General features: G+C 42.2%; 2 protein-coding genes across 3 annotated transcripts; both read right to left on the reverse strand.

The window, feature by feature from the left end:
- Positions 1–360: 360 nt before the first annotated feature.
- On the reverse strand, positions 361–3,040 carry LOC133901996 (PHD finger protein PERSISTENT TAPETAL CELL 1-like). Its single transcript, XM_062343560.1, has 2 exons — positions 2,500–3,040; positions 361–480 (listed from the first exon to the last, which is right to left on the reverse strand). The coding sequence occupies exons 1-2, from the start codon at positions 2,753–2,755 to the stop codon at positions 437–439; spliced, it is 300 nt and encodes a 99-aa protein (XP_062199544.1). The 5' UTR covers positions 2,756–3,040; the 3' UTR covers positions 361–436.
- A 402-nt stretch (positions 3,041–3,442) lies between these two features.
- On the reverse strand, positions 3,443–7,646 carry LOC133901995 (uncharacterized). Of its 2 annotated transcripts, XM_062343558.1 has the most exons (11): positions 7,212–7,645; positions 7,051–7,138; positions 6,109–6,255; positions 5,829–5,960; positions 5,226–5,370; positions 5,103–5,141; positions 4,937–5,011; positions 4,622–4,681; positions 4,449–4,513; positions 4,022–4,112; positions 3,443–3,925 (listed from the first exon to the last, which is right to left on the reverse strand). In XM_062343558.1, the coding sequence occupies exons 1-11, from the start codon at positions 7,489–7,491 to the stop codon at positions 3,881–3,883; spliced, it is 1,167 nt and encodes a 388-aa protein (XP_062199542.1). In that variant the 5' UTR covers positions 7,492–7,645; the 3' UTR covers positions 3,443–3,880. The 2 variants fall into 2 exon arrangements, with proteins under 2 accessions (XP_062199542.1, XP_062199543.1); XM_062343559.1 differs by lacking the exon at positions 4,937–5,011 and having other exon boundaries at positions 7,212–7,646.
- Positions 7,647–11,809: the final 4,163 nt, after the last annotated feature.

The raw sequence follows: 11,809 nt of genomic DNA on the forward strand, positions 1-11,809 counted from the left end.
TTTTGTGGGGGTACCTTACTGAACCCCGTCAAAAACACACTAGAGCTTCGATGATCATATTTTACACACACCAAGCACATAACACTTCACACTTTTTGAAAATGCATGATTAACATATGTAATTATCTTGGTTCTTTCGTTTCAGAAAATCAATCATAAGTATGCTAGTAAACAAGCATTCATCCAAACAATCATTATAGTTGATGTTGGAGATCTTCTAGGGTTTTAACGGAATAAAGGTGATAATATTAAGGCATGGTATAAACAAGCTAGGTCATAACTATATTAGCATATTTTAAAAATTGCAGTTATTAACTTAAGCAAGCATATCCTTATAATTTGAAACAATAGCTCTACATGTTGTGTTTGAAAATATAGGATCAACATGATCAATAGAGTAGGACTTGCCTTTGTTGAAGTCCTCGTCCGCTCCTTATTAAAACTCTGAATCTTCTAGATCTTCCTCGAACGCGTCTTCCTCTAACAAACACAACAAATGGCAAAAGCTCACACACAAGAAAACAATCAAATGATTATATTAGAAACTAATTAAATTACAAAACTTATGAAATTAAAACGAGCTTTAAAAGTTTTGTCGGGAGAGAAAATCAGAAAAAGGAAAAGAACAGAATATTCATGGAATATTCCGATTTGGGCTCGGCTTGGCTCGAGATAGGCTCGGCGGTTCGGCTCGGCTTTGGAGGCGGCTCGACTCGGCTAAAGGGTAGGCCCACCTGTGAGCGAGAGGAGAGAGGATAAGGGAGAGGGAGAGGCGGCCGGCTTGGGCGGATCGAGCAGGAAGAGCGAGAGGTGGAGGGAGAGAGGGAGGAGGTGATAGAGGGCGGCAGGCGATGGCTGCGCGCCGGCAACAGAGGGTGGCGGTGGGCTCTGGCGAGCAGCAAGGCGGGCGGTGGTAGCCGGATCTAACCCGGGTGAGGGCAGATCTAACCGGCGACTGCGAGGGTGACGGTCGGTGATGGCAAGAAAGCGACGGCTAGCGATAGTGGGAAGGCGGCTAAGGTATGGCTCTCGGGTGGCTTCAGGTGAAAAAGGAGAGAGAGGGGAAGAGCGGTGGAGCTCACCGGCGGTGAGCTTGGGTGTGATGGCGGTGGAGGTGCTTTGCTCGGGTGGAGGGGAGGGAGAGAGGTGGTGTTGTGCGGAAGGAGGAGGAAAAGAGTATTATTCATCTTTATATGAGTTGATGGTATGGCACGACGGCGGTGCGGGGTGCGAGGCGAGGCTCAGTGCTCGAGGGAGCGACGCTGAGTGCGAGGTGGTGCGGGCTATGAGGATGGCCGAACACGTGGTGACGAGACGAGCGGCACGGCGTGGCGCGGAGCATAGAGCGGCGGTGGGTCACGGGGAAGAGGTGAGAGATAGAGATTTTTTTTCTTTAAAAGCACCGGGTGTGACACGTGGAGGCCGACAAGTTGGCCGAAGCCGTTCAGGTGCACGACGCCGTGCAGCAGGTGGCCACTGGAGGTCGCCAACCCTTTCGACGCTTTCTCCGAGCCGTGGTTAATTAATCCCGTAGTGTAGGACGTCAGCTTCCACCAGCGATTCCCTCTTGGGCAGCACGATGTGAAACCTCTTGCTGCATATCAGATGCTGACCCCAGCCTGCAACACCATGAAATGGATTCTGATTCTCCTCGTGTTGTGCAGAGTGTAGTTCATACTAGTGGAAGAAAGTTCTTCGTTCTTTGTACTACTACTTCATAAGAAAAAAACTGGTAATTTTTTGTTTCTGAACTTCAGTGTTTCTTCAGGTTAAGAATCGATCGGATTTAGTAACACTCATAAGAATCTCCTCAAACAAATAATTGATCGATGCCATATACTTTCAGCTGATTGATGTATCATACATGTCCCCATGGTGTTATTTATTGACTTGTAACAAAGAACTTTTACGGTGCGTATAGTTGGAGAGCGATATTAAAAGGATGAGATCATTCTTGTTTTTATAGATAGAATGATTTAATTTTTTATTTGGTTGGAATAGATGAGATAAGTCAGTTTTCTGTTTAATCGATAAGATTAGAGGTGATAGAATGAGACAGATTATAAAAGCATTTTTTTTAAAGAATTTTAATTAAATATTGACTCATGTTTTTTAATCAAATCAATTAAAACTGGTTGCTAGTAAGCTATAGTTTACTCATAAACATATTTAGAATTTTTAGACACTCTTTATACTCTAAATAAAATCAAACGATGGAACGAACGAGAAAACTAGATGAGCTGATCGGGCAATTTTCACCGTACCCAGCCATCCAGCGTAACTAGGGAATATTTACTGACGTGAGATCGCTCTATACTCTTCCGTCCTAATCGTCCATCAATCAAACACCGCGTTTCCTAGATAGCCATCTCCGAGACGGCTCCGTCCGGCCATCCAAACCCATGCTAAACTTCCTGTGGCGCACGTGCGTTAGGCGTTGATTACATGCAAACGTTCGGCCAATATTGGATCGATAGAGATAGCAGTGACGGTGAGTACCGATGTGACGGCAGAGGTGGCACTGGCTGTGCGGCGACGCGGCAACCTCCTCCTCGACGACGAAGAGCCTGACGACGGTGGGCGGGTGGCGGTGCAGCTCGAGCTGGAACAACCAGCACTTGGTCTCGCCCTGCGCGACGGCCTCCAGGTGCGCGAGGCCGAGCAGCGCCCTGACGTTGTCCCTGAAGGCGCCGCCGCCGGCGAGCGGCGCTGGGTACCCAGGCTGCAGGCAGAACGACTCGAACCGGAACAGCATCTCTCCGCGCTTGCTCCGCCGCGAGCTCCCCAGGCTATCGTCATTGTTGTCTTAGCCATGTCCCCGGAGCCTGAGAGCTAGCAAGCTAGCTAACTGGTGGTGCATGCAGGTGCGCACCTGCGCTTTATGGCGTAGAGCGTGAGGGTGGTCGTCGCAGACTCGCAGTAGAGGTTCCATTCCATCGGCGTCCTTCTAGACATGGCGCTCACAACATGGTTCCTCTGCTCTGCTCTGGAACTTTGGCGCGCAGAACCTTAGGTATTTTCGGATATACTAACGGATACATGTACATCTTTCAACAGCTCATGAGCAAGGTAATGGCGTTAGGCTAATTGTTTTAGCCAACTCTTCTCATTCAGTGAAGGTACCGGGTTTCATGCGCCAACCAGTTCACCCGAAATTTTAAGCTGTCGAGAAAACTTGGACAATATGCATAGGAAAATTTCCAATGATTGGACATTATCAAGTAGGCATCATGGTAAAATTCACTTACGGGTGAAGATCATGAAGTAGTAGCCCTATTATATACAGGAAACAAGTAGGGTGCCACATGCAAATTCAGCCCTTTCTTTTTAGGACTTCAGCCCTGTTGTTTGTACACAGGCATGTCTATAGGATATGGCTGGAATAAGCATCAACTATTGTCAATGAAGTATGCCTTGCGTAACTGAACGGTAGGAGGGAGTATTTTAGGATCAGGTGAACAATATTTTACACTATTCAACTGGTGCAGAGTGGAACGCATGGTCTACATCTTCGGGACTCCGTGGAAGTGTGAAGCGGAAGTAAGTTCATTCACAACTTCGGCGTTCAGAGAGTAGGTCGCCCAAATGGCCATTGTGAACTCTTTGTTAAATACTACTCTATTTCTATTGTATTGTAAAAATTATGTTACTTGTGCTAAGATTTACATCAAATTCTAGCCTATCACCATGGGATAGGTTGTGCTCTGTCCCGTCGACCTAACATCTGGTAATCGCTATCACTTGTGCACTTCCATGAGCAGCAGAGCTCCAATTCCATGTCCAAAAGTCCAATCTCATCGTTAGAATGTACATATGGGGCAGTAATAATCTGTGAGATCAGAATACCAGTTAGGCTTGCCCAGTAACGATTGCACTCTGGTCATTCTTCATGAGGTTCTATATAACTTGTTCGAGTCAGACGGATCTGTTTAGAAGGAAAAATATGAATCAATGCAGCTATAGAGAACAAATAATGCCTCGTACTAAAAGAGGCCAAATAATGAAATAACATGAACTTCACCTGAGCAAATGCATATATTGCCTGCACAATCCTAGCATAATCCGTCCCCAGCATCTGAATCACAATATCAGCCACGAGTGTCCCCCACATTCTGTGTAAAGTTAAGCGGAAAAAAAAAAGATATTATTGACTAACAAGCTGTTCCACATTCAACAGAACTACATGAAATATTACTCCATGGAGGGAATTTAGATTTGTACAAGTTGTCCAAGACAGATATTGACAAACCATAAATTCAGAAGTGAAGGTATAAGAAGCAATTAAAACGTCATGCAGCCAGAAGCAAAAATGCAACAGTTTAAACTGTTCAAAAAAGAAGCAATTTTTGAAATGTGGCAGAACGATTCACAACCTTATACTGTTATTCTTTTCTTTTTAAAAAAAGAAGAAGTAACAGTTTCAAAATTTACTATCAAAAGAAGCATACATTGGTCCAAGAAACGTCATGACACTCCTAAGTCCAACATATCTTGATGCTGCACGAGCCAAACCCTGCAAACATTTGAGAAGACTATTGAAACATGACATCCTGAATGGTGCAATCTCAGATAGAAGCGTGGGGATTGGACAAAAGTAATTGCTGACAAAAGATAATATTACCTGCCTAGCTGCAAGCAAGCTAGCTCTAGACTCCAGGTTAACAGCAGCCAACCGTCCACCCTGGAAATGGAAAATTGTTATAGACCAAATATCAATTGCAACTTGCAAGTATGGTCTGTTAAAGCTTCACCAATGCATTTGTTCAGGTGCAGAGGGAAAGCAAAAGCTTATATAAAGATAAGAAACACTATTGGTAATCTAAGCTAATCAAGAGGAACAGTTGAAAGGATACATTGCTCAGTTTAAAATAATTCAAAATGAGCACATAAAAATCAGGAACATTACGTCAAATGTTGTCAATACAACTGGGTATACCTGCTTAACAAGTTCTTTCTTTATCTCATAATTAGCAGACTCCATCAGCAGCTTTCCAGACAGTCTATTGGCTAACTAACATAATGGTAAGTAACATTAATGAAAACAACAATGCAGTGAGAAGCAACATAATCCAATATGTCAACACAAAAACTGTATTTCTTACCGATTCGTATATCGTTTTCACAGTCAATGCACTACCACCCTTCCATAAAGAAGAAAATTTTAAATTAGTCAAACAATTAGAGGGTCACAAAGGGGAGGGATAAAAATGAGGATTGCAAAGAACCTTTAAGAATGTACTTTTCAGTCCCTTTGCTCCAATCCTCCAAGCAGCATCGGTAAGCACCTTCCACTTGTTTACTCCAAGGCTAGACATTTCTTTCGAAGATTTCTGTTTATCCCTTGGAAATGAAACTGGGACTTTCTGATGGCTGATGTGTACGAATTAAAAAAAAGGGGGTTCGGTGTTAGAATAGTGGATAGCAAGAGGATTCACAGGTAAAGAGTAAATAGAATTGTATCAGATGAAGACTAACATGTACTATGTTGTATATGTGGATACAAAATTTAACGCTGTTTTCATATGTCCCAAGGACATCTTGCTTTGTAATTTTTTCTTTCTTTGTTTAGATCAATGGAGTTCCTACCTGCTTGTATTGAAAGGCAACCAAATGTTTGCAAGGTACATAACCTGTTGGGTATGCCAGGTACACATTACATCACATAAATAACTCAAAAACATACCACCCCTAAACAAACCCACTACAACTCCAGTACATCATCACATCAGAAGTCTAAAGACAAATACTAGTGAAAGTGTGGCTTCTTCAATGGATGTTTTGTAGTTCCGTTTATGGGTATTATTTTAATTTTGTGCATATGTAAGTACCTTGAATATTCATTCACGAGGTGAAGAAAAATTTCTGCCTCAAGGTCTGCAGTACACAATTTGCTAGAGCACTGAACACCAAGTTTTCTTCTTACACCAAGCAAAACATTTCTGTATGACGGCCTCCATCCCCTGTGAAGAACAATTGGCAAAAGAGCAACACATTCTTGTAAGAGCTTCAACAAGGTGAACTACAGCAAGTTAACATAGAGGGTAATCAATCAAATCAAATGCCATGTTTTAATCAGAGATAGGGAGAGAAAAACACTGCTTCACTGACCTTATAATTGAGCGGGCATCTGCAGCAAGATACAGGAACCTCGACTCTAATTTTGAGATGAAAATATCTCTCTCCTCGATGTCATCCAAAACAACAGAATCTGAGATCGGTCTTTTTGCAATTGATTTTAGCAATGGACTAAAATAGCTGCAAACAAAGGGAATGTCAAACAAGCTTTTATTTTGGGAAGGTGAAACAGTTGAATAGTGTGATAAGTGGATCTGGCGCCACAACATTTTTATGGCACTCCCATGTCGAAAAATCAGGTAGGAGAGCAGGTCAAACTATCGGTGAGCAAATTAAATAAAGAATCAAGAAAAAGGAAACAAGGGAGGTCTACTGTTCTTCACATTTGTAACACCAGGCCCAATACGCAGAAGAAGAAATCCCAAAAGAACAGAAAATAAAATTTTTCTTTTTAACATAAAAAATGGTATAATTGCCCACTATCTTACATAAATCCACAGTCCTAGTCATCTTTGGCTCATAAATGACAAATTACAATGCATGAAATAACTGATGTTACTATTTTTGCAATCCTGTTACATATTTATAGGCAAACGCTAGCAAAACTGGAAACATACTTGACAATTCATGCAGTATTAAATCAAGCTTCTTTCTCATAATTTCTGAACTTTTATGCACCGAAATTAGCTAGCACCAAATACAAACTGCACAGATGTAATGGCACAATGGCATAACCACCCAGAAGGTGGTACAAGAGGATTCATTGATCAATCAAATAACCAGTATCCATTTGCACTCGCATGTTGGATACATACATACCACGTCATTTAGTACATATGCACACTTATCGAAAATCCAAATCAAGCTATCCAATTTTATCTTAAAAATTCGATATTACTACACAAACCAACCAATCATGTTATCTCAGTGCCAAACAAGCAAAACAGTGTGAAAACATTCTGCAAGCAATCGAACCTGGTACCGTAGAGGATCTCCTCGAACTCCATCAGCTCCTCGTCGGTGGCGAGCTCGAGCACCAGCCTGAGCTCCGGGTCAGACATACCTTAAGAAACACACAAGTTCAACAACCTCTAGTCAAGTTCGCGCCAAAGCACCAATTAGTTCACGCCGAGTACCTTCTGCCGCTGCCGCAGCGGAGGGCGAGGCGGTCGCGCGGGGCGGGAGAAGGGAACGGAGGGACTGAGCCCTGTAGGCACCACCAGGACGAGGGGCGGGCGCGACCGCAGGAACGCGACGGTCGGCGCAGGAATAGGAGGTTGCGGTCGACCGCCGTGTAGCTAGGCGAGGAAGTGAGGACCGGGTGGTGAGGGTGGCGGTGGTGGTGCTGCTGCAGCAGCTTTTGAGGAATGGGAGGGGTTTCGGCGGTGCGGCAGCGACGGCGGCGGCGGCGGCCATTGGCGACGGAAACTATCGCCGGCGTAGGGTGCGGCGGATGGGCCAGAATCAGACCCGCGACGAGGCTTTGCGGAGCGGCTGTGAACGAGATATGGCCGTACAGAAAGAATCGTGTGGCCTTCCTCCCATCTTTCCCAGCCGCGATTTTCAGTAGTCTTTGGTCGTTAAAACTACCGCTTTTTTAGATGTTAAAACTACCGCTCGCGGATTATCATCTTTAAGACAAAAAAAGGTTTTGAGAACCACATGTGCTATATCAAAAATTTCAAAATACATGAGACTGGAATTTTACATGTAACACAAACATATGCCAATTCTTTTAACATAGAAAACTGTCCATATTTAGCCTCTCAATCCTTCAATCGGTTTGAAAATGATCCCTAAACTCTAATACCGAACATAACTGGTCTCTCAATTCTCAAAAACCGACAACACTCATCCCTCCACTTTGAATCGAGTAGTTTTACACATGTAGCACGCTAACTCAAATTTGACATGGACATTGCTCAATGACTCAGGCTCGGTTTGGTTCAGCTTTTGCTGACTTTTACTATTTAGAAGCAGAAAGCTGAACCAAACAGTTCACTTTTAGAAATGGCTTCTGATAAGCAAAAGCTAGCATTATTACTAAAAGTCAGAAGCTTATATGGATGAGTTTTTGTAGTTCCTGAGGGATGATGTTTTGAGAGATATTACATATATTATACACTTCATCCGCATCAAAAGCCAATTCAAAAGCTACCCAAGTAGGAGGGGTGAATTAGATGTGCACTAGTTTCTAGGTGATTCACAAGGAAGCTCAATGAAGCATTATCTCTATTCTAGCAAACCAATCATACTAACGAAAATTGCAAAAAGATAAATGCTAGAAGTAAATTGCTCAAAGCAAAGAGAATGGATGGGGAGACTCAATTTTTTCCCAGTGTATCGAAGAGTTGACACTCACCTAGTCCTCATTGGAGCATCGACTTAAGAGTATAGCCCCCTCTTGATCTCGCGCAAGGAACCAAGCGCTATCTAGTGGTAGTCTTCCTCTATTCCAGATTATTGGACTCCAAACCGGTATATCTTCATCTTAGGTCTTCAACAATCACTTTACTATGAACCTCCTCAAGATCAAACGTCACCAAGTCATCTAAGTGTTGACAATCACCAAGAGTACTAAGTTAAGAACCTCACTTGACATAATCTAAGCCAAATAGATAAGTGGATGCATACTAGCTACTCTCCTAGCACTAATGATATCATTAATATTTCAACTAACAAGTTTGAAAATCACTCAAGAGCTTTTTATTCTTCTTGACTCTCCAAGGATGTAAATGAGCTCAACTAGCAGCAAAGAAAGTCTTCATGGTGTAGAGGACGGTATACTTATAGTCAACCACTAGCTGTTACCCCTCGGTCCAGAAAAATTGCATTCACCAGATGATTCAGTGAAGCCTTCAATCTTCTCATCGTAACATCTGATATGTGTAAGTCAACAGTAATCTGAAATTAGCCGTTACTGTATGGCCATACTGAGAGGATGATCCAGTGATGTTTAAAACACACACTGGAACATCCGATGAGTGTAGCATCTTCAACCTTCGCCAACAGTAGCTCTGTATAAATACTGCAGTGATATCTTCTGGTACACATTAAAACATCTGGTGTTCATTATTTGATGAACACATCGGAACATCTGGTGTATAGGACTTCAGCTGACCACTTCAAAAATGCTCTCTGTATAAATCCTCCGATGAAACCTTCCAATAGTCATGGCTTCAACTTTGCTATGAAAACCGCTCTTTGTATAATTTCTCTGGTGCAATCTTCCAGCGTTGACATTGGATCATTCGAAACACTAATAAACGCTAAACTTGACTAGTGTGCATCACAACTATCTCTCTAGAGCAAAACTAGGTCAAGCTACTATTCTCAACCCCTCTTAATAATACGGCTAAAGGAAAAACAAGAATCATATCTACTCTAAGTGTCAACTTAGCTCCTTGTAACACTTAGAAATAAATAGTCTTTAATTTTCGCGCAAATCGTCTAATAATTGAAAGATCGATGACACTAGCATAGGGTTAGTATGTTTTGATGATCAATATCAACATAGTCAATCAGACTAACTTGGTTTGCGAGTATGCAATGTTTAGTCTCATGAATGCTATGTGATGTACTTGGGGTATCGAACACCTCAAAGAGTTGTATTTCAAAGCCAAAGAAGAGTTTCATGGAAATAAAAGGATCTATTATTTAGACAAGTGATCAAGGTGTTTTGAGCATCACTTGTGCAGATAGATTATTTTCTTTGGTCGTACTACAAAGAGGGGTTTATGTTTAGTAGCTTAATTTAGTGTCTTTATATTAGTTACCTAGTAGTGATATACACTAGACTTAGCTAGTCCTAATAGACCAGAGATTGACACAAGACATCAAGGAAGAAGAAGCCATCGAAGCGAGTACTAATTTGGGCTGAATTGGACAAACCTATGTTGAATTGTACAAAATATTTATACAGAAGGCATTTTCAGAGATAGCCCTGAAAACGCTACAAATTGAATGTTCCAGCGATTTCATTGGAAGCTTCATCGACGTAAGTTTCCAAAAGGGGTTGAAGTGAAATAAACACAGAAGACATGCACATCAGATATTGCAATGTGCATCAGAAGGTCTCAACTGAGGAATCAAGGGAAATTTCGATGACCTATGGAGGATCACATTGGAGTATTTAGATAGAGAGGGTGTTCAGCGCGAAGGTGGCGAGTTATACCCATTGGATGTATCATGATGAAATTTGAAGCTCATCGGATGATCTGATGATGTGGCCAGAGGAATAACAGCTAATTCCTGTTGCACCCATTAGGTGTTTCGGTGTTTGGAGACTTGTGCTCACCGGATCTTCCAGTGTTCACAGTGTTTTGGGCCCGAGGGGCAATGGTTAGTCTTTGGGGTTGGCTCAATAAATAGACCCCTCACTCAGCTATTTGAGGGGCTAGAGATCAGGAGCATACTGTCAGACCCGTCCAAATTATACTTGGTTTAATCGAAAATTAAGTCAATTAAAACGGAAGTAATTCTGATAGTATCGATATATGCTCAACAAAGTCTAAGACCACAGCATATACCGTTTACAACATAGTTTCATCACAAGATATGAATATAGTACAAAAGTTTTAACTTTTATTATAGACATTTTCTCTGTGTTCCAGTTTCTACTTAGATTAGAGGTTTCCAAACGCAGCGGAAAGATATTAATAAAAGAAAAGACCAGTGGCACCATTACCCATAAGGCACCACTGGGACTAACTCAGACATTCGATCTCTACTCCTGGCCATCTCCAGCACCAGCGGGATAAAAGTAACTGTAAACCAGTTCTTTATTACCTTCATCAATTTAAGGGCAGCACTCTGAGTACAAAGGTACTCGCAAGACTTACACAATATAGGTATATACTATCCCGATTCCAAGGATAATGCATTAAGTTGAGTAGCAAGGAAATGGCCACAAAGTTAAGTTGACTCAGCGAAAAAACAATTTAACCAATATACTGGTATGAACAACTAGCATTGACTAACAATAAACATAATACTCAATAAAGTAAACTTGTTTACTCGAATAAGTACCAGCACATGCTTCTCCTCGAAGCCCGCATACTTTCCATTTCCCATACTGAATGAAACTCTACGATGCTACCAAATGGACATAAGCATGCTCATAACCGAGAGCACGATAATTTGAATTATTCTTAGACCCTGTATGGGATACATATTTACCCACACGACTCGAGTCCATCCTCTTAGCCCCCGAGACAACCTTTTTTATACCCGGAACTACCCACCACTTGCCCCTATAGCACCGGGGTTACCGCGAACGTATCCTAAACATCTTCGGCTCCCCGTCACCTTGCATCTCCTCATACTTTTTCTACGCGTCATAGGAACGTAAGGCAAGCGTCAGCATAGCATACAATAATCGGTTTATCTTACCATTAGATCGACATGTAGAAGTACAGAAAGTGCTTAAGCCAAAGGACACTACGAATGATGCATAAACGATACAAGCGGTCTATGATACCCAGGTCTCCTCTCCCGAACTGCCCCTAGCACCTGTTCACATCTTGTCTCAATTTTTTCAACACATCAACCCAACATATCCTTTCTTTGTAACTGTAATTGAAATTCCTACAGCTCACGAATGATAGTGGCATCCATCGCTCGACTTTTACCGATGATCTATGCAAGGCTAAGCAATTACCGCATCACTTTTAAGTTGGACCATGTCATGAAAATACCCAGGTTACAAGGATCGAGATTAACAACTTTATCAAGG

This window comes from Phragmites australis, chromosome 20 (genome assembly GCF_958298935.1).
Source record: "Phragmites australis chromosome 20, lpPhrAust1.1, whole genome shotgun sequence".
NCBI classification, from domain to species: domain Eukaryota; kingdom Viridiplantae; phylum Streptophyta; class Magnoliopsida; order Poales; family Poaceae; genus Phragmites; species Phragmites australis.